At 47.2% G+C, this 25,643-nt stretch overlaps 2 protein-coding genes across 16 annotated transcripts in view; one reads left to right on the top strand and one right to left on the bottom strand.

Annotated features, from left to right (window-relative positions):
* Window positions 1–25,643, top strand: part of ATXN1 (ataxin 1) — a 295,425-nt gene that overhangs the window by 206,100 nt on the left and 63,682 nt on the right. For 14 of the 15 annotated variants that reach the window (XM_066992101.1, XM_066992100.1, XM_066992096.1 and 11 more), the window contains one exon: window positions 4,784–6,859. The exons of the other annotated variant lie outside the window; for it this stretch is intronic. In XM_066992101.1, the coding sequence (XP_066848202.1) occupies window positions 4,784–5,314 (531 nt within the window). In that variant the 3' untranslated portion in view covers window positions 5,315–6,859. Of the gene's footprint in view, window positions 1–4,783; window positions 6,860–25,643 lie in introns of those variants that run through there. 15 annotated transcript variants of the gene reach the window in all.
* The window catches only part of GMPR (guanosine monophosphate reductase), a 40,293-nt gene continuing 28,115 nt past the window's right edge, over window positions 13,466–25,643 (bottom strand). The window contains exons 8-9 of the mRNA XM_013190288.3: window positions 25,404–25,563; window positions 13,466–18,196 (exon numbers count right to left, since the gene is read on the bottom strand). Of these exons, the coding sequence (XP_013045742.1) occupies window positions 18,016–18,196; window positions 25,404–25,563 (341 nt within the window). The 3' untranslated portion in view covers window positions 13,466–18,015. The remainder of the gene's footprint in view (window positions 18,197–25,403; window positions 25,564–25,643) is intronic.

Here is a 25,643-nt window from a genome sequence, read left to right as displayed (position 1 = left end):
AAACACGTGAAATACAAGCGCCTCGCCCCTGCCCCTTCCTGTTCTCCCACAAGACGGTCATTGGAGGCCGCTCAGAGCTCCTCAGCCCGGTGGAAGGCCCGGCCACTGTCCTTGGTGACACAGGCTGTCCAGCACTGGCTCTTGATCTCAGTGATTAAACCCTTGAGTAATTGACCAAATGTCTCACCGTGCCTCTTTCCTGCTGCTGACCTCAGTGGGAGGCGCAGAGGAGGAGGGTGCCAAGCAGCACTGGTTTCCCTTCTTGCTTTTCTGTCCCCTACGGTCACAAGAGGTGCTGGAAAAGCAGTCGCAGTACCAGAGGATGTGTTGCAGTAAGAGCCGTGCTGGGCCGGAGAAAGGTTTTGTCTGACCCAGTACTTGAGGGCACCTAATGGTGAGTGCTCAGGGGAAGGCAAAGCACAGGACATGCATGTGCTGGCTCCCTCCCAGCGTGTAAGTTTGTGGCTCCTGGACTTTCCAAGCCAGAGGGCTCATCCTTCTGTTTCAAATGCTTTGATGGGCTTTTATTACGTGAATCTGTCCAGTGGTTTTTTGACTTGAGGAACCTCTTGGCACCCACAACAAGGCCTTCTTCAGCAGCGTGCCACTGCTTCATCCCACATCATTTCCATGAACCACTTCCTATAATTTGTTCTCAACCCACCTCTCACTCCTGGTGTCATCACATTTTAATAATGTCAGAGAGAAAAACACTAATAAGAAAAATGTATGTTTACCTTTGTTAAAATATACTTAACACTACTGCTACTATTAGGCACCTTTTGCTTTAGTGCTCCTCATGTTGGTTGCAGCAGCTCTTCCAGCATGTCATGGGTGTTCCAGCTCCAGCATGCATTTCCTGAGCAATCTGAATTGCCTTCCTTACCTGCTGAGTTTGGCTGAGAAATAAGAAGATAAAGGGATATAGAAAGTTACAGATATTCAGTGACTGCAGTGAGAAGTTTGGGGTGTTTTCATTAGTCATTGTTCAAAAATGGAAATAAAACAGTAACTTTGCAGTAGAGCCCGGTGTGCTTGAAAGGGACTAGCATTTTGGTTTTTGGCTTTATTGTCTTAATAGTTAGAAAGGCACAGAAACAAGTTTCACATTTCTTTGTCTCCTACAACAATCACGCCAAGATACTGAGGCAGGGAGCTTTTAAAATTAACTTTTCTTATTTTAATGCAGTGGTCAGGAGAAAATGTTACAGAGGTGTTTTTACTGAACTTTCACCCTTGAAAGGTCTTTGTCTACTATTGATTGTAGAGAGTGGTTATGTTAAAATCCCAATGTAGCTGAATCCAGAAGCAGCTAGCTAAAGCAGTGCTTGATAATCAGTGAGGGAACCCATTTCAAACTGGTAGACTGTGAGGGTGGTGAGGCACTGGCACAGGCTGCCCAGAGCAGCTGTGGATGCCCCATCCCTGGAGGTGTTCAAGGCCAGGCTGGATGGGGCCTTGGGCAGCCTGCTCTGGTGGGAGGTATCCGGGCCCATGGTGGGGGTGGGGGGAATTGGGTGGTCTTTGAGGCCCCTTCCCACCCAAACCATTCTGTGATTCTGTGTCCATGAACACTGTGATTGGGTCGTGGAAATAATGGCATTTCATTATGGCTATTCATAATCAGCACCAGCAATTTGACTGATTGTTTCAGTGACTGACAGTTCAGGCAAGTGTTTCATATGCCTTATAAAACAAAGGTACGATGTGCTGTGGAAGCGTGTTAACACCACAAGAAACTGTTGTTTCAGTGAGTATAAAGTGCACGAGCATGTGTGATTCCCAAAGGTACTAACAGCTTTTGATGGGGTTGGGAAAGTATAAAAAGAAAGAAAAAAAATTGCAGTAAGCAGGAAGGGAGAAAGGGGCGAGCCACAGCTTTATAAATGAGAAACCCATGTCCACCATATGATCCCTGTCTAGGGAAGAGCCTACAGCTATGTGTAGACAGTAGTTTCCATTTAACTCCTTAAGAGATGCTGCATATCCACTGCTTCTCCTAGTCAGACCCCTTTCCGAGGTGAGTATGTATGGAATAGGACCACAAACTTGGGGCAAGTATTTCTGCAAATCCTGGCACTGGAGGATTTAGAGTGATCCTCCAGCAACATGAAGTGACAGGACTTCTGCAGTTACCTTGCCCCACTTTCTCCATGGTTCATAAACCAGGCCTAGAGCCGTGTCCCTGTCCAGTATTGCTGTGGACGTAATTGGCTGTTGGCAGAGAGATCTGGTCAGAAAAGTTTTAATATGGCAGAAATTGATTTACTGGGGGGAGCAGGAGGATGTTTTTTTGGTGCCTCTAAACTACTGCTTTTGAAATTCCTCATAGAGTGGCTTACTTTGCTGGGCAGCTGGAGTGTCAAAAGAATATATAAAGCGTTATTCATTAGCCTGACCATAAAAGTATGTAGCATACATTTATTGATATTTTAAGGTTGGGGTTTTTTCAGCAGTCTAAGGAGCTGCAGTTGTCTGCTAGGACACGGTGTGGGTTTGACCAGCTGAAAGAGCAGTCAAAATCTGTTGTGAATCTTTGGCTTACTAGTCCTGGAGCCTCTGTCCCTGTGCTGTGGGACATCCCTAATCCAGTCCTCTGGCCCACGGTGGATGTGGAGCCGGTGGGCTTCAAACGGAGCTGCCAGGGCCCTGCTTGCAGCAGCACTGACGGGACGGTGGCAGGGCTCCTGGGTGCTGCTGTACTGCCCACTGCTAACCAGGAGTCCTCAGGATGCCTTGGTATGAAACACACATTGGAAAGGAATCAGTATCCCTATCAGAAAGAAAGGTACTTCCAGAAAGAGCCTTGTGGTGGTCGTTGAGTCCAGCCTCTTCTGCCAGCCAGGCCATGCAACTTCATCCCAAGATTCATGCTGTTAACATCATGAATAAAGGTGTGTTGTGGTTTAACCCGGCTGGCAGCTAAACACCACACAGCCGTTCGCTCACCCTCCCCCCTCCCTCTCTGGGATGGGGGAGAGAAACGGGAAAGTGAAGCCGGTGAGTTGAGATAAAGACAGTTTATTAAGACAGGAATATAATAATATAAGGAATAGAAGGAATATAATAATAACAATAATAATAATAATAGTGATAATGATAATAGTATTAACAATAATAATGTGTAAGAAAACAAGTGATGCACAACGCAATTGCTCACCACCCGCTGACCGATGCCCAGCCTATCCCCGAGCAGCCGGCCCCCCACCCCGGCCAGCCACCCCTATGTATTGTTTAGCATGACGTCAGATGGTATGGAATACCCCTTTGGCCAGTTTGGGTCAGCTGTCCTGGGTCTGTCCCCTCCCAGCTCCTGCTGCACCCCCAGCCTGCTCGCTGGCAGGACAGAGCGAGAAGCCGAAAAGTCCTTGGCCTGGTGTAAACACTGCTCTGCAACAATTAAAACATCAGCATGTTATCAGCGCTCTTCTCATCCTAATCCAAAACATAGCACCCTACCAGCTACTATAAGCTACTTAACTCTGTCCTAACTGGAACCAGGACAAGGTGTTTGAACACAGGAGCCTGTGTCTTCAACCACTTCTATTCCTTAATGTTGAAAGGCTTGATATGACATCATTATTCACTTCCAAGGGCGAGAGAGGGTTTTGCAAGCCTGCTGTGATGTTCCTTTCAAACGAATCCGTGCTGCTACAGAGGGAAGGCTCCCCAGACAGCCGGTATGCTCTGTGCATGCTGAGTGGCTTGGGCAGGAGATGGGCACGTACCGTGTCGTTTGGGTGTGCTCTTGCCCTTTGGCCTCACCAAGTCAGTGTTCAGCGATCTGAGCAGGACCCTGCCCATGCCTGAGATGACCTGCAGAGGACACAGGGCTCTCGGGCACAGAAAGCAGGTATCTGGCTTGAGTGTAAGCCATCCTCTTAGAGATGCAGATCTCACCGGAGCTGCACACAGCATGTTAAAAACATGTGCCAAGTTTTTGAAAGTATTAGTCAGAATTTCCTGCCCTGACAGTGCCGTGGCAGAAGGGCTCGGTACTCTAGGTTGTGAGTCACGAGCCCACATCCACTGTTTGATCCTGCAGGCAGACACTGTGCAGATAAGCTGGTATTTAGGTGCTTGTGGTGTCAGGTCCTCAAGGCCCACCATCAGAGGCTTCTGGAGGTGGGAGAAGGGGACAAACTGCTCGGGGTCACAGGACTGCTCGGGGAAGGTGGGTTCGTGCCTGCTGCTGTGACAGACACAGCTCTGTACGTATCCATGGCCTTCCCCTGTAATTCGACGTCTTCAAACATTTTGTGCTGGTAAGTATCCACTGACACGGGCGGAGGTCAGCAAGGGGAGGTGACGTTCCCGTGGTCATTTGGGAAATCGCGTGTCAGAACTGGGAGCAGAAGCCAGAGCCCCTTCCAGCCTCGGGGAGCCATCCTCTGGCTGCAAAGTGTCTTTAAGTGTGGATGTCAGGCTTGAGGTACCGCAAGGGTACGTCAGGGAGCAGAGTTTGTCAGATGCCAAAGCTGTTTTGCCTGTTGGGTCTCTCTGAGCAGTTGGGTGGAGGTAAAGATCGATTGCTGTTGAGGTTTTGTGCTAAGAAGTGCTGAGCTCAGAGAGTCTGTTAACACCCGTTTGACAAGGACGAGCGTGAAGTCTGGTGCTCGATGCACAGATTTCGCAGGAACCGAATGGCACCTGTACAATTCCTGCTTCACTGCTGTCGCCCGCAGCGACTGCTGGGTGCTGCGCACGTGCCCCAAGGCAAAGGCATCATCTCACTCTCTCTCCTCTCTCCCTCTCTCTCTTTCTGTTATGTCTCTTTCTGCAGGTCAGCGTGGAGGTCCTGGTAGAATACCCTTTTTTTGTATTTGGACAAGGCTGGTCATCCTGCTGCCCCGAGAGAACCAGCCAGCTCTTTGATTTGCCATGCTCCAAACTCTCTGTGGGGGATGTCTGCATATCACTTACGCTCAAGAACCTGAAGAACGGCTCTATTAAAAAGGGCCAGCCCATGGACTCAGCTAGTATCTTGCTGAAGCATTCAAAGAATGACAGTCTAGCTGGAAGTAGACACAGGTATGCGGAGCAGGAAAATGGGATTAATCAGGGAAGTGCACAGATGTTAGCTGAGAATGGTGAACTGAAGTTTCCGGACAAAATAGGATTGCCTGCAGCACCTTTGCTCACCAAAACAGAACCCAGCAAGCCCCCGGCAACGAGGAAGAGGAGGTGGTCAGCCCCCGAAACACGAAAACTAGAGAAATCAGAAGAGGAGCCACCTTTGACTCTTCCCAAGCCTTCTTTTATTCCTCAGGAGGTTAAGATTTGCATTGAAGGTCGATCCAATGTAGGAAAGTAAAAGTTGTTTGGGGAAAGGAAATTAGGCTATCCCTTGTCATTTTTATCCAGATTACTGTACTGTAGACTAAATAACCCAGTATTTACATGTTATCATCTTATTTTAGGTTTATGTTATAACCTTGTTGTTATAGTTGCAGCTGGTATTATGCAGGAGACTGGTGCATATGTTTTTCCACAAGTGTTTGTCAGTGACTAGGTTTCTTGAGAGCTACAGAAGGGGCAGTATCTGCTTCACACACCCTTAGTGGAAATGAATGTGTTGTCATGGCTCCTGTTTTCTAACACCTCGTGTAGGACAGGGTCCAGCTGTGATTTTTTTTCTTTTTGTCGTCGTTATTTTTTGTGGTTTTTTTTTTCCTTGTTTTGGTTCCTGTTCTAGTTTTTTTTGGGGGGGAGGTGAGGAGAAGGGAACTGTAGCAGAGGTGTGTGTCACGCGTGGTGTGTGTGTGCGTGCGCCCGTCCCGAGGAGGGACCGTGAAGAGGTTTTCTGGCCCCAGGTGAATGCTGAGGACACAACCCACAGATGTTACCGAAAAGGATCAGACAGTCTCTGACGTTGTCAACAATAAGCCAACTCTCACTCAAGGCTCTACGGTATATATATATATATATATGTGTGTATATATATATATATATATATATTTGTGTGTGTGTATTTGTATATATATATTTCCCCCCATGGGGTCTGACTGCACTGATTTTTACTCACGAAGCAACTGCCACACCAACATTTCCCTTCTGCTTGCTCGTGCAGTCCGGTGCTGGGAGGCCACACACACACACGGGGCGGCTGTCCTCTGCGCCATTCACCCCGCGGGCTCCTCCCGGCGGCGCGGCGGGCACGCGTGGGTGCGCGTGGGTGTGCGTGGGTGTGCGCAGGGAGCCCTCCAGCTCGCTGGACGTGCCCGGCTCGGGCGCACTCCTGTTTCTGTGCAGTGTTAGACAAATCCATCGGGTTAACGCCATGGACATTTGCTTCCACGAGGGAGACGCATACTGCCCCTTTGAGATCACAGGCATACATCGTTTGCAGTTAGGTTGCAGATCTTTGTCTTTAACTCTAGTACTGTTTTTGGTTCATGATTATGGACAACCCGTGCCACTTTTTTCAAATTTCAGTGTGACACAGGAACCTGATGTTGAAGATGAACGTAGAATGTCTTTAAGCACTTAAAATGCTGTTCACACTTTATTGCTGAGCATCCTGGTCTAACACTCAGTACGTACTGTATCTCACTTTAATCTGCTCGGAAAACAGCAGCAGCAAACAAATTAATCTCTTCAACACTGTAACTACATGCAACTATGTAAAGTTTTCTCACAAGCAAGATGCTGAAAGTTTCAATGTGGTTTCAAAGGGATGAATGTGAATTATTGAACTAGTATGTGACAGTCATTGTCCACAAAGGACTACTTAATAGGAGGCACTTTTTAAACTTTAATGCTTGAGAAAGAGTTAAAGGCATATGCGAGCTGACAGATAATAAAAGAATAAGAGAAAGGAAAAAGGAAAGAGAAAAAAAAAATCATTGTCCAGTGTTTTTGAAAAAAGATGGACTTTAAAGAATCTTGCAATTTGCACATCTTGAGTTTATCATTTGTGTGGTATTCCTGCAGTTTTTACCTAATAATGTTGTGGGTTGGGGGGGGGGTCTGAAAGAGCATAAACAAATGTAGCAATTACTCACTAACCTGCCTACGCTCTAGGCCATTTCATAGGGTTATTGTTCCTTTCAAAGTTCATTTTCGGTCTTTCTACCGTATCTGCCACACAGAACCTAACACAGGTCCTACCGGGACAGCTCTGAGAATTTGTCTTCAGACTTGCTGAGAGAGTTTTCCACAAGAAACATTTCTATACATAAGCAAGGTGTTTGTTTGTTTTTAAAACAAACCTATTGTTATTTTATTATTATTATTATTTGTTATTTTAATTGCATTGTTTTCCATTTGAAAGACTAGATTTAAGAGTTTGGTACAAAACAAGTTCGGGGGGGTATTCACGCCGTTCAGTCTTTTGTTTCCCCAGGTAGGGCCGGATCCTTTGAGGTGCTGTGCACCAAGCCTCCCGAAAAGTCATGGGGAGGTGTGAGTATTAAGTACTTCAGGTCTGAGCTACAAAGCCTCTTGCTGCCAACAGGGATCTCATTGATGACAGTGGGATTTAGCTTGGGCCCTACGCAATCAAGCGTTCACATCGTTACTTTTGGTTGGTGAGTTCGCGTCCTTCAGGTAGTTTTGAAGAAGCTGTACTGATAGGGAGAAAAGGAAATAAAAGTTCTGGATTAGAAATGCAGTACCTAAAGTGAACAAACTTATTTAAAATCTCATTTTCCCTCTCCCCTAAAATACAGTGCTTTTATTTAAGAAAAGAAATGTTAACCCCAAACCCCAGCTTTGACTCTGTTATTTGTTACTTGAAATTTAGCTCACACCAGAACTAATTGTTTTTATACCATATTCTGGGGTGCACCAAAAAGTTTGAATACGTTTAAAATAGCTTGAAACTTTTCTTGAATTTCCTTGAATTTTATTAACCTCTCAGCGGGCTACCAAATAGCTGAGTGGGTTTCTTCTCACAGTCACACTGCTTAGTTAGTGCTTATTTGTTAATATTTCTGCTCAGAGAAGTTGCTTAATCTTCCATATACTCTGCTCAGGGCACTTGCAATTTATTGTTTTGTTTTGTTTCCTGTTTTGTTTTTAAGCTTTGATGGTAAAGGAATAGAAAGAATTACAGATTTTAGTTTGCATTTGTACCACTATTTCCGTAATTCACGTGTGCTCGGAAAAAAAATCTCAAAGAGAACCATACGCATTCACATTCGTGGTTAATAAGGAAGCAGGGGCTATTAAACTGACTGGATCTATTCAACTAACACTAAAAAAAATAAAAAATAATAATAATAAAAAAATAAGTTTGGAGCAATAGGAATGTATTAGTTCTGTGCTTGTATTTCAGACTGAGGAATTCTGAAATAACTGGTTCTTTCCCAACAATCGTCCCTTTCCATGCTTTGGCTTTCGTAGGATGTGCAATACTTTACGTGCCAACGTAGACTCACCCGTGCGGTGTTAGCTAGATCTCATACCCTCTTCTGGTTTCCCCTTTTTGTTCTCTTTGAATAGTTTCTTTCTTCCTTCCTTCCTTCCTTTTTTTCCTATTAATAACCCTCTCCCCCCCAAAATAAAAAAGAAACGTATCGAGGGTGAGGCGTTCCTTGGCCTGGGAAACACCAGCCCTTTTTGTATTCAGTGAGCGTGGTGCGTGAAGCAAAGGCCTGGCTCAGCCTTGCGTATTCGAGAAGCACGACCTTGGCCTCCGCGCTGTAAAAAACAATAAAAATTTAGATCCAGGAAGATAAAAAGCGCCTAATCCAAGTTTTCCCCCGCCACCACCACCACCAAGAGAGGAGTTTCGGGATTCATTACGTCTCCAAGGGGGGGATTTTGCCAATGTGAGCCCTCTTCCCCGCGGGGCCACGCGCGGCCGTGGGGCCGCTCGTTGTTCGCTCCGTGCCCGCCCGATGGGGCCGAGCCGCATCTGGGCATCCACGCGTGGCCTGGCCCGGCTCCCTTTTCTCTTGTTTTCTTTTGGTATCTTTTTTTTGTTTTCTTTCCTTTTTATTTTCCTTTTTTTATTTTTTTTTCTTTTTCTTCCTTTTTGTAGCAGGCCTGTTTAGTTTACAATGAAATGCATACAATCACCAAGAAATTAGTCAGGGCGAAGAAAATAAAACGAGAACCTCTTTATAGGGATTTCTAAAAATATCTATCTATCTGTCTATCTATCTATCTAATCTATCTATATATCTATATATATAAAATGACTGTTCCTTATAGTGTTTAACTTAGGCATTGTTTCAGTTTGTCTGGGCCACATCACGGGGAATTTGAGTTTGATGTCACTTACCTCAAGTCCTGCAGTTGAAACCCAAATTGGAGTTGCTGTTGACCTACTTTAGGATTTTGTACGTTGCTGTTGGGATTTTTTCCCCCGACAAACCAGACCTCGGGGCGGGGGGGAGGGGGGTAGGATGTTCCTCTGATTCCTTCAATTCCTTCGTCCCGCTGTCGCTTTGTTCGACCTGTCGTTCCGTCATTTTCTCGGCCTGGGGAAGTGACATCGCTACTCTCGTTTCCCTAAATCAAGGAACATTTAGAAACTTTTCACACCTTTTACTCAGGGATGGGGCTGGCATATGTGTGGTACACTGATGTGACCAGAAGCAGCACTTTTACTGCTCTGGAGTAGGGATGTACAATGTTACAGACGAGTTTGGATTTCCTGCATCTCATGGTTTAACTCTGTAGATATCACATAGATTGCAATACAAAAGCAGCAGGCTCAGCGTGAACTGTAGCTGTTGGTTATCATGAAAATTCACTCTGTGCAGAGATTTGTTTCACTTAAAGTGTGTTGCCAATATTAAAAAGGAAACGGTGAAATTCTGTTCAGACTTGCAACTGCTAAAAAAAAAAAAAAAGTCTGTATCAAGGAGAGCAAATCCTCTTTATTTTAAACACTAACAGTGTTATTTCAAAGAGGGGTTCTTGGCACAGCGTTCTGTGCGTCCTGGGCCCCAGCTCTGCAAACACTTATGCGCGTGCTCATGGAAAGGTCTGAGCTGGCCGACGAAAGCAGCCGGGAGGCTCGGGAGCTCTCTGTGTAGTACGCGTATAAATCTTTGTGAAACTGAAGCCTGGTTCGGTTAGGGCCAGATTCTGACCTTACTCAGGTGGCTGGAAAACCCTGGGGTTTCATCCAGGTTCACCAGGGTGGGATGTGCCCCGGGGGCGCTGGGGGATGTGGCCTGTTGAAACACTTCTGCTATCCCACAAACGCCAAAATAATGGCGAAATGGGGCATGCACTCATACAGGTAATTTCCATGTCTTCCCTCCACATCATCACAGGTAACAGCAGAGTCCGCTTGGGGCTCTGGCCAGTGCTGATGTGAAAAGCGAGGGGGGTGAACGTGTCGCTGGAGTGCAGCCGGTCATTTTCTTCTCTCTGGTTTATCCACCTCCCCCCCCGCCCCCAAAGTCCTGAAACAATAGAAAAATGAGAATTTGTTGATGCAGATCTGCATACGTGCACACACAGCCAGGCAGAAGTGTCAGTTTGCACATGAATAAATACGTGTGAATTTTGTAAGCCTACACATCCACTTGGTTTCCTGTCCTGAGGACAGTGTCGTGTTTTGTGTCGATAGGGAAATTCCAAACAAGTTGCACACCTCTACTCCAGAGTTCAATTTCTTTTACATAGACGACCTCGCTTCAGATGTGTTACCTTTACTGATAGGATCTTTTCTTGTAGCACTATATCTTGTGGGAATATTTTTTGATGTAAACCTAATTTGAGAAGCTTATTAAAAATAGAAACTTTTTTTGAAGCACTCACATTGAGGAGTACAGGTAATGTTTTAAAAAAAATTGCACAAAAGAAAAATGAATGTTGGAATGATTCATTCAGTGTTTGAAAAAGAGATGGCTCTGTTTGAACAGTGAGTTTCATACCTTGTTTGTAAAAAAAAAAAAAAGTTTTTAAATACAAAAGCAGAGAAAGGTTGAAAGTTACATGTTTTTTGTATATAGAAATTGTCATGTCTAGATGATCTGATTTGTATTGGCTTTGGCCAGGAAGAATTATTACTTAAAAGGCTCTTAAAGAACAACTGTGCTTAATTTTCTGTTCGTATTACATTTCTGGGTCCCGTTTCTGGGGAATGGAGTCATGCTTTCACACTGTTTATTCCTGTGCTGAAAATACACCTTGGAGCAGCAATTCCTGAGTGCAGCTACCAGGCACTTCAAAGGGTGGCTACTGTGCAAACCTAGAGTCTCGCTCTGCAGCTGGGTTTTGGCTTTAGATCTCTCCTGCCTGCGCCGAGGGACGAGGCTGCTTTCGAGGGAGGCCTCGGCGATGCCCGGCCCAGCAGCAGCCCTGCCTTCGGTCGAGAGTCGCTGCCGGCCGCGCACGGCCCGCTCGGCTCCCGCCTGAAGCCTTTTGGCCCCATTTTTTTTCCTCTCCCTGTGATGCTGTTCCACGTTTTTTCAGCACTTCCTGTTCCATACGAAACCCAAAGAGTATAATCCTGAGCAAGAAGTGTTTATAACAAGGGATCCTAGCCTAGGGCCAACAGCAGGGCCCTGCCCGAGGCAAGGCGGCCTTGGAGCCCCTTCCACTGCCCCCTCTCCCCGCGGCCTCCTTCAGAGCTGCCGGGGAGCAGGCACCCGAGGCAGCTTTCCAGTGGCGGTCTTGGTTGCTTGAGAGACCGGTGTTTTCCAGAAGCCAAAAGAGAGGATCCCGAAGCAGTTTGTGAGGAGAGGGTCTTTTTCTAAGTCCAAAGATTGAGCTGGGCAGCTGGGGGCCGGCGGCGGGGCGAAGCGGTGACCCCGGCCTCGGCTCTCATCCAGGTGGCCCCGGGCACCGGGAGGAGCGGCCCCGGTTGTATTACAATGAAGTGCATTCAGCCAATAGGTAGTATTTATACAATAACAGTCTCTAAGGTTTCTGTAGTTTTTTTCTTCTTGTTATCTGAAAGGACTCAAGTCTTCCACTGAGGATTTTATGGAGGCTTCATCCAAGGTTGTTTCTTTTCGGTTTGTTTCTATTTTGAGCAGTCAAAGCTCCTGTGCCCTTTCCCTCGACCATGCAGTAGGCATGCATTGGAAGTGCTGTTTGCAGTAGGCGTTAGTCACTCGTTGAAGCTGTCGTTGCTGTACTACTGGATTGCTGACGTGCAAAAACTTCAGGGCCCGGACTCTCGGCCGGTGTGGGAGCGCGGGGAGGCCCGGCTCTGCCCCGCGACACCGGCCGAGGCGGGGATCCCGCCCTGGGGCTTGCTGTAAGAGCCGAGGACCCGACTGCTCTCCCTTCGAACGCACTCTGCACAACTCCTCTCCGAGCCATGGGGTTGGGATCTGGGTAGCTGAAGACGAAAACGGGCCGGGGGTGGCTACATTGGTGTCTTCTGTCTGGCCATCGGGCTGGCCTCTTAGCGAAGTTACTAATCTGTTAAGGCATAGATACAACTTCTTACGACAGTCAGCTAATGTTGAAACTCACTAATGTATGTATTTGCTCTTTTTTTTTTTTTTTTTGAATAATATATTAACTTGTTGAACACTGTTCTTTTCACAGTGTTAAAGGGGGGGAGGTGGGGGGCGTGGGAGGGGTGGGTTACGGGTGGGGATTTCCCAACCTTTTTCAGTTCGGGTGAGCTACTGAAAATCATTTTGTACTAGCTATGTCACCGTCCCCGGCAGCCGGCAGGCTTGGGCTGGCCGGCTCGCGAAGGCACTCGGTGAGAGGCCTTGCCGGGGTAAGGTTTAGCCATTCTTCAGCAGTAATTTTTTTAAGGTCTTTTTTTTAATTTTATTTTTTTTTCTCATTTGGTATTATTAATGAGGGTTGATGCAAATCACACTTCCAGTGTAGTTCCTAGTGTAGGCCCAGCAAAAGGGACATTGCAGCTTTGTGTTGGGGAGAAATTGAGCTGACATGGCCAGTACAAAGGAGAAATAGGGAGGGAATAACGTTTTGCACCTTATTGAAAAGAGGAGAAGATTTTAAGTGCATACAGACATAGTTAAGAGCTTTTATTGTGACAGGAGAACTTTTTTCCATATGCGTGCATACTCTCTGTAATTCCAGTGTAAAATATTGTACTTGCACTAGCTTTTTTAAAACAAATATTAAAAAAAAATGGAAGAATTCATATTCTATTTTCTAATGGTGGTGTGTCTATTTGTAGGATACACTCGCGTCTGTTTATTGAATTTTATGGTCCCTTTCTTTGATGGTGCTTGCAGGTTTTCTAGGTAGAAATTATTTCATTATTATAATAAAACAATGTTTGATTCAAAATTTGAACAAAATTGTTTTAAAGAAATTGTCTGTATACCAGTACAAGTTTATTGTTTCAGTATACTCGTACTAATAAAATAACAGTGCCAATTGCAAACGCGTGTTTTGTCTTTATGAGTTACAACTGAATGCAAGATAGCTTTCCCCTGGAGGTAACTTGTCCAATTTATTTTTCCTGCCCCTTGGCAACGTGTTTTAGCACATTTGCATTCATTTGCAGCGACGCAGGAATGTACCCGTACACGGTACACGGCACAAAACCCTCTCCAGACCATCAGAGTGAAGCCTTTTATTGCGTAACAAAACTTTCCACTTATAACTTCCGAACGCTTTAAATGGTTGCACCACTTGCGCTGGAGGCGTTGCATACACAGGTTTGCTACAGATGAGGGGAGACAACACTCCTCACCACCACCTCAGCAGTGTGGAGCGGGACAGGAAGACATCTAAGGCTCATTAACTCTTTTTGGCTGATTATGCAGAAGCGCTTTACAATTATCGCAGGCAACACCACGGAGTTTTGGACTCCGAATTACTTAGCCATGTATGAAAACTTCACTAACAGTAAACACCGTGTCAGGTAAATACAGTGTTTAGGGGTGCGGAGCTGCGGCACCATCTGATCTGACCCAGGAATGCTGCAGCTCCTCCGGCCCCTGCCCTCTCCTGCCCTCAGCTCGCTGGGTGCTGCAGAAGGCAAGCTGCTGTTCTCAGGCATTGGCATTTTTTTTTTCTCTCCTACACAAGCAAGGCTAAACCTGGCTTGCTCTTCCTGGCATTGGCTGCAGAAGCCCTCCTGGCTCCAAGAGAGAACTTGTGGTATAAAACTGGTACTGGCCACTAAAAAGCAGCATCCCCGGGCGGAGGGGTTGGGAGGCAATGGTGGACACAGACACTGGACGTACACTGGCAGAAAGCTGTGGCAGCAAGCCTGCTCAAAGTGGTGGAACCACGACGGTATGAACAGGTATGACAGAGGGAGTGCTTGGTTCAGAAAAGGCTTCAAACTCTCCAGCTGTCCATGACTGAAAAACACGAGCCCCTGTACCGACACGGTGGGGCCTGGCTAATTGCTGCCCTTTCTCTATTTCACCCCCCAGTCCTTTCCACCCCCGCAACTGGCTGGCAGAAAGGAAGACACAGGCTCACTTTCATAGGAAAAGCTCCTCCAAATGCAAGCAGAGGCTCTTCCTGCCCCTGCTTACAACACCTCATATTTACAGGGTGGCCCACGTCCTACATTCAACCCCACTCTGAGGCCAGAGGTGAGCAGAAAGAAGCACAGAAGAGCACAGCCCAAGTGCACCCTGTGGGGGCATACGGCTGTCGCTGTGCCAAGCCCTTTGCCCCCAGGTAAGGGGTGCAGCGTGCCCTGCACGGCGGTGACATCCCAGTATGACCGGGAAAGGCTGGGATTTTTTTAGGCGGTCTCGTGTTTCAAGATACCAGCGATGGATGTGCTCAGCTGGGCTTGTCTGAATGGTGTAACAAGGCCCTTTTCGGCATCCCCGCTGACAGGTTTTCGATGTCTTCACTTACAGCACTGCAGTCCTCAGCACTGCCCTTGGGTGCTCAGCTTAGCAAGTGCCCAGCTGGGGAAAGCAGGCATGGGCTTGGCCTGCAGCCCTTACCACACTCACAGTGTTCCTGTAGCGGGGAGACAGGATGGGGCTGGGGTGGCAGGCTTAAAGACCAGGTTGAGCAGAATCACCTGACACTAAGCTCTTACAAATGGGACAGGATGTTCCACGGGACAGCAAATTACAGAAAACCTGGAAAAATGTGCAGGTGAGGTAGATCTGCAAATGGCACATGGCGTTTGCCAGTGTTTCTGGCCTTTGCGTGGTCCATCCTGCCAGGCGCAGCGCACCCTCAGCACCCTCTGCTCCAGTTTCTCGTGAGAGTGGCAGCGGGCTTGAGCAGGGCACAGCTCTGGGGCTAAGAGACAATAAAGGCAAATACTGAGGCACAGGACTGGCTGTAAAACAAGGGCTCAAACTTGACTTTTTTCTGTTTTCCAACCTGTCTGAAAGCTGCACATTTGAGTGTTAGTAGTGAGTGCTGACGTGGTTGAGCATCGTCTCTGAACAAAACCCACATGTAACTACGGGCAAGATGCAGACATGCTATCAGTTTACGTTCCTGCACCTGATTTCTCTCTCCTGCTCATGCTGGATAAAGAGAAAACAAAATAGAACACATGCTGCTTATCAAAATGGTGGTAACAGCTGCTATTGAGAAAAGCAAATACCCTAAGTTCAAGCTTTACCAGTCACCATTCTTAGTGTCAATGTCATCCACATTCAATGTCTGGAGAATTCAGGGCACTTCTTAGAGTCAGCCTATCCCCATCCGTTCAGATTAGCCAGGGGGCAGACAGAAGTATGTGCAAAAGGACAGGGAAGTGGGTGTGAGTGGCCCTAGGCCAGGCTGGCTGTGTAGGTGTGCAGTTTGCCAGGGAGAAGACTCCATGCTTGCCAGTCCCGTGGAGAGGCAGCCCTCCCTTGCCCCCAATGCCTGCCTTTTGGAAAAGAAACTCTTCCAAAGAGATGTCCTGAAGCTGTTCTGTTCAATGTGCATATGATCTTTTTAGAAAAATGTTTACAAATATATATACGTTATATGTATATGTACTTCTTTCGTTTACAAATGTAGCTAAAAAAAGTAGAAAAGCAATAGTGAGAGTAGGTGTGAGACCAGCAGACTGCTGCGCTTCCCACGTGTGAAGGCACGAGTGTGGAGGCACACCTGCGGTCAGGCTGCACCGTGACGTCTGGCACGGGCTGCCCCTGCTCCTCGCGGAGGTGTTCGTTTGCCTTTGTACCCCTGCACTGCACGTCGTGTAAATGAGGGAAGGGTGACCCCCTGCAGCTGTGCAGGTGCAGAGCAGTAACACCGCCTGCGCTCCGGGCTCAGCGAGGGTAAGAGCAGGATTTGGCCCACCGGAGGGTCTGTGGTAAAGAAGCGAGGCAACTTCTTAACATGATGCTTTCAGGCTGGAGGGAGCAGAGATCAGACCCTTTACTCACAGGGCCTGCTTCTCTCTGAGTTCGGGTTCCTTTACGAGATTTGGGCAGGACATATGGTCCTTAAAGCCAGCACAAGCATAACCTGTGCTCACATTAAGGCCTTTATTCACCTCCAAAACAGATGAAAGGGTCACACCACAATTAAGACCTATGTCCTACGAGTTTAATGGAAGACATTTAAAATACGAGGCCATTTAGAAGACCTTCGGTGCCTTTTCTAATGTGCACAACACACTTAAAAGTCATCAGGGATCATTTTGTGGCCTAGATTTGCTCCTCAGAATGGTTGATCGTACCAATCCTTGTGCATGGCTTTTTGGGCAGTCCTGCATATGAGCCTAATTCTAGAGTCTCTTTGCTATTCCTCTTCCTACAGATTACTCATTTGCTTTTCAAAGGAAGCCTACCTCTTTCCACAGATACCTACAGGAGGTGAAAGTAAGCCCCTGAATGAAGTACTGAAGTAACATCAGCTGTACTACAATCTCAGCAGCACTTCAAAGTGGCCAAACATTATTAATTCATTGGTGTTCACTTTTACATCCTTTATCGTAACAAGCTACTGTGGTATTCATGTGGATGCAATGTGTATTTCCAAAGAAGTTTTGTTGTGATTTATCAATTAATTAGTGGGCTGTTGCACTTTATTAAAGTGTTACCCAGAGTCTTAAACATTCATTACTGCCTTTAGAGCAAATGTTTTAACTCAGTCTCAGCCTGGCAGTGTCTTGCAATCAGGCTGTTCTGCTGGAAGCTCCCTTTTGATTTTCATCATGCTAAGGACTGCAAAGGAGTGGTATGAAAAAAGTAAGATGTGAGTTTGATCTCTCCGACCTCATTCACCTGGCCACAGACAGTGCACAGTGCAGCATCTTTACATCTTTGCTAAATGGACAGGAACAGGCAGAAAACTTACGAGGGAGCAGGGAGGGCTGCGGAGAAACCTCCCCTTGGTGGGTTTACTGTTGCTGGGGTTGTATGTCTCGAAAAATTCTGATCACAGAGCACAGGTAAAAGCAGGAACCCAGGTAATTCAGTAACGGCGTGCACAAAGAAGCAGGCAAGCTCTGAGATGTTCTCTCCTGAATGATCTCCATGGATGGAGGCAGGGAGGACAACATGGGTTTGCTACATTCAATGACAACTTCCCTGAAGAGGAAGGTCCTTTGAAATAGGGAGATTTAGTAAAAATGGCAGTACCGACCCTGCGAACTGAGAGTGGAGATCTGGCATTTTATCTTCACAGTAAGAAGCTAGCAGTAGTCAGGCCTCTGACATTCTGCAGGCTGGCAGCCCTGCCACAAACACCGACCCTTTTGCCAGAGGAAAGGTGAAGACAATTTGGGTTTTGATTCCTCCACTCAACCCCTTCCATCTTTTTCTCTCCCAGCCTGCAATTTCTGGAGGGTGCACTGTCAGAAGCAGTGGTAGCTGACAGGTCAGTCTTCAAAGAGGGAATGTGTGTATGCAGGTGCAACAGACATATCTGTACAAGCCAATTCCTTGTTAACTGGGGTTTCAGCAGCTATTTGTCAGAGGGGAAAAAGAGTAGAAGAAATGATTAAAAAATAAAATAGGCACAATAAAAGATGAGGCTATTGCATTTTGAACCAATGGCACTGTGTTAATAGCACAACCTTCCTCATCCAAATCCCAACCATCGTGGCTATGAGATTGCCATCTGCAGAGAGAGGAGAACTTGCCACTAACGCACCAAGGAGGAGAAAGCAAAACAAAACACCAGCCCTTCCTGCTCCTCTCCCCCTGTCCCTCTCTCCAGTTCCCCAGTCCTGGGCTACGAGAAGACCTGGCTGTGCTGCTGGGTGACCCGGATGAACGTTGTTCTCCTGCTCAGTTCCTTGAGTTTGGCAGCTCCCACGTAGGTGCAGGTGGAGCGCAGTCCCCCAAGGATGTCCAGGATGGTGAGCTCCACATCCCCTCTGTACGGCACCTCCACCGTTCTGCCCTCCGAAGCCCTGGAGAAGAGAATGGTTACTGCAATTATGGGCAGATGTAAAATGTAACCGTGTTTACTGGAAATGGTGGAGGTTAATGTTCTGCACACTGCAGTTTATAAGTACTCCCCCAGTTTCATTATGTGCTTGCCTGTTGATCCTCGGTGCTCTAAAGCACTGAAATGCTTCACCTCCAGTCACCAATGCTGTGAACTAGAAGCGGACACGTCTTGCAGATGCCCCAATATCCCATGAGGGTACTTAGAGATCTGCTCCTTCCTCCCCGCCACCATCTGCTGAATGCAAGAGAAACTTCCAGGTTTACTGAAAGGTAAATTTGATCTCTACAGCTTCAAACTTTGAGGTACAAGGAATGGCCGGGTTCAGGCAACTTGTAGGAATGTGGGAACTGGGCCTGAGCAAGCACCGGGCAGCACAGCTCTGCAGGGCTCTCTCCCATGCCCGTGCCCAGACACTGACAGAAATGTTCTGTCTCCTGCTGGCCTACTGTCCAGGGCCCACATAGATGGAATAGGAAACCTGACACAGAAACCTGCTGCAGAGTTGTCTCCCGAAGCTAAAAGGTGAGCTAGCACATCTGAGCCAGGCATACAGGCCAGCAAAAACCAGCAGCGTTGTGAGCACTGTCACGCACAGACACGTGCCAGCAAAGATTTGCACTGTTCCCAAAAGCACATCTGAAGATGGAAGAATCCAGGCAAGTAACTTTCACCCCTTCCACCTCAGCTTTCTCCAGCCTCACACTCAGCAATTCCTCCTCCAGCAGAGTTTCCCAATCACCAGCTGATCTTGCGGGGCTTTAGAGCAAGCCTGTTCTGCACCATGTGCTACCTCCTTTAGAGAGGAAGGCCTCGGGAAGGGGGTCTAATACCTGACAGCAGTTGGCAAACTTTAGTTTGGACTTAAATCCTTACTCTCCATCACATTTAACTTTCTCAGAAATGTTTGAGATTTTTGTGTCACAGACAGAGGACTGACAGCTGAGGACCGGGGCTTTAAACGCTTTTTGGACGGCACTTCAGAATCTGTTTGGGTTTGAAATGTGGAGGGGAGAGGGGATTGCTGTTCTTCTGCCCTACAAAACAGAGTCAGAAGCAATGGCTGGGATCTGTCATTGTTGTAAATGTGGCTTTATTTACTTTTTCCTAAAACAAGTTGTCTAGGGGATAGCGCATGAAAGAAAGGGCATGCCTGTTCAGAGGCTCCATTTGCAAATCATTAACAACAGCACTAGCAGCTATGTGGAGGTACTTGAGTGTGAGCCTGGCTATATTTCATTCTGTTAGTTTAAATGTGAGGTCAGAGCCCTAGGGAGACAATAAAGGAGAAGTGTTAATATGCCATGTGAATAAGGAACCATGATTAATCTCCCTACATCTGATGAGTAATTGACTCTTTCTTGAAACTCTTAAATAAACACTAATAAGCGCCGAGCAGACAGCGTACGTACCACTGCCATCTAGCAGGCTGCGCTGGGGCTCGCTGCTGTGCTGCCGGGGCCGTGCTGCTGGGAGCTGACAGGCCTTTATTTTCAGCTCTAGTGCCAGCAGCAAGAGAAGGCCTGGACCACAAAAGGACACCAAAGTGGCCGCGCCACAATTTTGCAACTCGTTTTCCAGCCGTGCCCACCTCCTCCAGTCGAAGTTGAGAGGTTCGGCTCAGCCTCCTGGGGGCTGTCCGTAGGACCGGGAGCCACGCTGCACGTCTGGGGTTTGGGGAAACCGCTGAGCATTTTATTTACTAGGTCCTGCCATCTGAAAGACCTCGGCTTTGTTCCCAAGACTGTGTGCACTCGGTCGTCCTTTTTTCAGAGCAAAATTACAGAAACACGGGACAGTTACAGCCGCTGCCCTTGGGAGATGCTCCTCGTGGCTCTGGAGACCAAACCCTGCAACAGCGGTGACCACTAACGGCACAGCCCAGGAGCTCCGATAGCTAGGCACGGTTACCAGGCCCCTCTGGTATCAGCTGATAAACTGCAGGGGCGTCAAGAAGCGAGCTGTAAGCACTGTACTGGGGAAAGCACGCTGGAAGACAGGTGTCAGATAGCTCCGAGGAGAATACTGACATTCCAGTTTTATGTTCAGCCTTGGGAAAAAAAAAGCGTCAAGAAGGGCTGAAAATTCTCCATGCTCCCACTCTGTGTGCTGGGACTTACCGATGCTCCTGAGGGGAAAGGAGTATGGGATGGGAGTGGGTCCTGTGAGTTAGGCAACTGCAAGTGCAGCCAAAAGGTCAGAGCTCGGTTAATGTTCTGTCTGCGGAGCAAGCCCCGAGAGACCCAAGCTGACTGGCGTGTCATCTTACTCCCCAAATGGGGAAATGCCCACGCTGCAGCATGTGAGCGCTGAGCGCTCCCGCTGTGGAGCCAGATGAAGCCCTGCAGCTATTGGACTCAAGACCCTGTTGGTGTCTTCAATACTGGTGTCAGTCTTTGCTTGTGTGATCATAATCATTTGCATTTGTGCTCAAGCATAGTGGGTAACCTGAATTGCTGTTACATTCCTGGTTATTCATTTTGAAAGAGCAAGGTGTAAAATTCATAGCAAGCATTCAGATCATTACGATGTTAAGCCAGGTAACCTAGTCCATAGGTTTTGTGAAAGGAGATATATTCAAACTGTTGTTTCTTTCTTGGTTATGTGTTTTGCAAGAACAAAGTGTGAAATCTGTAGTAAGTATGCACTCAGATTGGTATAATATTAACCTCTAATCTTGTCCACAGGGATGAAGAGTGAAGTTTGGGATGAGTGTATATTCAGGCTGTGTTCATGTTAACCCTAATACTCCAGCCTGCAGGGGCAGGGGGTGGAGTTTGTAAAGGTAACAGTGCAGAGGAGTCCTGGTCCCTGGCCCTGCAGGGCAGCAGGTGGAATCTGAGTAAGTGCACGCACCCCTTGTCGCAATATTCAGCTCCGTAGCCTGGTCAGGGGTGGGGTCTGTGACGGGTACGTGCCCAAACCGTGACGCTAGCCCCTGCAACATGACTCCAGGACAGGGTGACATTTTAGTAAGAGTACTGTTACAGTACTAATCCCTGCTGTCTGGTGCACACAGAGGAAGTTTACAACTGATGTATATTAAGATCATGATGAGGCTGAAAGAGTTCATAATGGTTTCACATTCATAGCATTCTTCACGATGTGCTTTGCAGAGGTGAGGGGTGCAATTGATTGGCCATAAATTGCAGGGCTTACTGCAGCCTCACATAAGCACCAAGTTAGGTTGTACGTGAGCACTGAATAAATTCATGCATGAGCACCCAATTAATTTATGCATGAAAGGACAATTAATTTTTGCATAAACACGCAACTAGTTCATGCATGCATGCCCAAATACTTTAGGCCCAAGCACCTGATTAGTATATGCATGAGCAGCCAGTTAATTTACACATGAGCATCCAACTGTTACACACACGGGTGACGCACTGGGCGTAAATGGTAGTTTGGGTAAGAGGGGCTGCCAGGGGGACCTGTGTGGGAGAAGGCCATGATCACGGATGGTTCCCCCTGGCTCCGAAAACAGTGTGAGCCAACTCCTTCCCGTGCCTGAACTCCAGTCAGTCGGTGTTGGTTTAGACGTTTGTGTTAGTTGGCACTAAGTTAAACTAAGTAAAAGCTCCCCAAGCCGAGACTGTTTTGCCAGCACCGAACGTCTGCAGGCAGACTGCACAAGGATTAGAAGGGGTGTCACGGATGCTGGCACACTTGGCAGAGAGCTGTGTAGGCAAGTCAGCAGGAAATGCTGAGGGATTTGCAGCTCTGACATCTGTCCCTGAGTTATGACCTGAAACTAACCCTTTCTCAGAAAAGAAAGGCGAAGGAGGAGCAAGTGGGACTCCCAACAACTGGGAACTGTGTGCTCAGATGCTCTCAGCAGAGACTCTGTGCACTTTGCTAGCCACTGAACAGGGTGAACAGAAAGGGAAAGGGATTTTCTTTAAACGTTTTGAATGGATTTAATCCATGATGTATTCCATAACTCCCATGCTACTGGCATGGAGGGATGAGCAATGTGGGTGGGAATCCTTGCGGGGCGCATGGGGTGAAGTGCATATGATGGTGCTCTGTCAGCCTGGCAAAATGTGGGTCGGGGTAAAGGGGTCAGCCTGCCCTGGCATGAGGCAACCTTATGAGCGGCGCATTTAAGAAATGGCAGGAATCGGGGGCAGCTTTTTCAGGCTATCATTTGGGATACAGAAAAAGACAGCAAGTAGCAGCCACATGCTGATGCTATTCTGTCTCTGTGGCCCAAATTCCACTCGCAGTTAGTGTAAAGTGCCAAAACCAGCTCAGAAGCAGCTGTGAATTGCTGAGTGACCACAGTAGGGCTGCAGCATTCACACAAAACCTGTGAAATCTCAGAAGGGTTAACAAAAGCAAATTGGCTCTAACTGAACAATACTGCAGTCTCTGTCCCTGCCTGCCTTAGTTTTTTTTTCTTCCAAAAAAGAATCTTAATAATTGCCTTTCAGAAATTCCCAGCTCTGATCCATGTTCCTCATGGAAGGAGGTAAAAATGTAAAAATAAACCAATATATAAACGGCATATAAGTAATGAAACAGGATCCACATATTTCATACGAAATTAAATGGGCTCAATTTGACATATTCATTACAACAAAAATTACTCTTGTGACTTTATTTCCTGCTGCAGCTCTCTCACTTTACCTGTCAATTTTAATTTCACTGTTTGCTGGAGGTTCAGGTTCTCCAGCAAAAATGCGCAATTCTGCGAAGACGAAGTTCAGTGACAAGCAGTGCCATTCTGCAGGGGGCCAAGCACATTGATCTCGCCTCAGCTGGGCTTTTTAAACGCGCATAAAGAAGCCCTACTGATTGGACAGGTTTGAGGTATCCAGCATTTAAAATGCTGAGTTAGAACCCTTTGGTTCAAGTTTGCCGTGAGCTAAACTAGCAAGTGATTTCACTTTCTCTAAGTTTTTCCTGCAAGCGTAATTGAAAGAGAAGCCTTGCCCTCTTCCTGATCATTCCCTCAATGCCTGGTGCATATACAGTGCTTGTTAACCAACAGATACTATTTTTAAACTACAGTGACATTCATCGTGCTGGGGCAGGCTGAGCAAGACCGAGACCAAGGCTGGTGAGGACAGCCAGCTCTGAGTTGTGGCTGCAGCTGGAACAAGGTGAGGATCAGCTCCTTCACAGTTAACAGCCAAAGCTGACAGACTCGATGCTTGGAGCTCCTGTAGCCAGGAGCAGACTGGGGAATTTCTGCTGTGTTACCTAGTGGTGGCACAAAAAAGCAGCATCTCAAAAGGGACTGAAAATTTCAGACTGTACTTCTGGTCCCTTGTTGCTGAGGTTTCAGAACTTGATCCCCAGGAGACTGTGTAATACCAGAATGCAAAACAAAATACAGCTATGGATCAAGCAGAACGTGTGTAGTACTGCCCGTAAGGATCTGAAAGTACCTAGTCTAAGCCAAATATAGACTTCTTCTGTACATCCTTTAATCTTACAAGACATAATACTTGCACTTTTTCTCATTTCTAAGGGGGACCAGTGTCAGCTAACTCTCCTGCTGGGGATACCTCTTTCCAGATTACGTGCATGTGTAACTAGGTAGAGCAGAATTTAATAGCTGCCCTAGTCTTTTGTCAGCAAGATTTCCCAAACTCTTCCTACGACTTCCAGCAGCTCTGTGGTAGCCAGGCACTACGTGCCTATGCTGCACTGAGATCCATGCAGCACGTTTCGGCTTCTTCCTGCTCTCTCAGGCAGCTGCCATTAGCCACATGCCTGAACAGCATCAGGACTTTCCCACTCCAGCTGATGCAAGCACAGAGGAGCCAAGGACAGTGAGTTATCATAACCCAGATAAAAGGTTACCAGCACCTCTGTGTAGCTGGCAGCTGCCACTTTTAAATTATGAGATAATTTAGAAAGGGTACACACTTCGCTCAAGAAGGACACATAGGTCCTCCTCAGGCAGACGGTAAAGGTGTCCCTATCCCCTTCTTGTCCTGTCAGATGCAGAAAAACCTTGGCTTGAGAATCTGCCAGGATATAGATGTTCTCCTCAAATTAAAGTACTTTGTATTTCACTCCTGCCCCTGGTAGCAGCTGGACAAATTGGAGCAAAACACCTGACAGAGCACTTGTAGCAGACAAGGCCAATAAAAGCCATCAATCTTCAAAGTCTGGAACAGTAGGAAGAGTCACTGGCTCCGAGACCCTTACAAACAGCACTTTATCAGGTGGGACCAGAGCCTAAATCTACTCCAGCGAAGAAGAAGATTTAAAAGAGATCCCTTCAATCAGCATATCACGTAAGACAGCAAACACTCTCAAAGTATGCAAGAACAATGTTGTCTAAGGGCAGTGTCCTTACCTGCCACTGGTAAGAGAAAAGACATCGGAGGTTCTTCCGAGTCAACTGCTTTTTCAGAAAGTCAAAATTCTCACCAATTTCAGGAGCAAAGTAGCAACAGACAGGATTCCTTTGCAAAGCCTGTCTTCCTTGCATTCCCCAAGCATTCTCTCTGTGGATCTTCTCTCACAATCCAAGCTCCCACATGGTGTGTGCTTCTGGGAGGTGGGTAATGGGCTACTCTGGTGCTCTGTTACCCCCAAAGGGGTGAGAAATGTGTACAGCTGGATTCTGCTGCCTAAGAAGACTGCCCAACAAACCCAGGTGTTAGTCCTGAGCCTGCTGCCTGTGACTGAGAGTGCTTTGATGGTCCTGGCCCCTTGTTAGTGTTACAGCTGTTGCTCCATTCCATACTGTGTAGGACAAACCCCAGCTCAGCTTCATCAATTCACCAGGATCCCACTTTTTGCAAACAGAAGGGAGCATGTGGGCCAGCTGGGAACCTACACACCAACAGGACACACAATCTGGATAAGCAGAGGGCCACAAACCACAGCTTGGCGTGCCATGTTCCCATGTGTAATTCAGACACGTTTAGAGGCCCAAAGGTAAGAATAGTGACTAATGGCTTCCCAGCGTCAGAGCACACTGCACTGGCTGCAACTGAGTGAACGTGGTTGCTCTCGGCTAGCCACCCCAGCCCCTCCTCCCTGTCTCCCCCTTGATGTCATCCCTACCCTAGTTTGCTGCCGTAAGCGTTACTAATGGCTTCTTCCTAAACAAGAAGAGAGGCACGGGCCTGTTTCTAACTGATGTCTGTGGCAGAATTCACCTCCAGAATCTACATGATTGCAATTGCTACAGGAACTCCTACCTGTATTCGGCAACCCCTCCTGCATGCTTCTTCATGGCTGTATCAGAGCTCATCCCGTAGAAGAGTTTCACCTTCTTACCATTCTTTTCCATAATCTCTCCAGCACACTGGTCGTGGCCTGCAAACATTCCTCCAAGCATGACAAAATCAGCACCGGCTCCTGTGATCAGCAGAGTGACATGTAAGGGAATGGAAAGAGGGTGAAAGACAAAGCAAGAACACAGTGGCCTCCAAAAACAA

Source organism: Anser cygnoides, chromosome 2 (genome assembly GCF_040182565.1).
Source record: "Anser cygnoides isolate HZ-2024a breed goose chromosome 2, Taihu_goose_T2T_genome, whole genome shotgun sequence".
NCBI lineage: Eukaryota > Metazoa > Chordata > Aves > Anseriformes > Anatidae > Anser > Anser cygnoides.
This window is presented reverse-complemented; position numbering and strand designations above follow the sequence as displayed.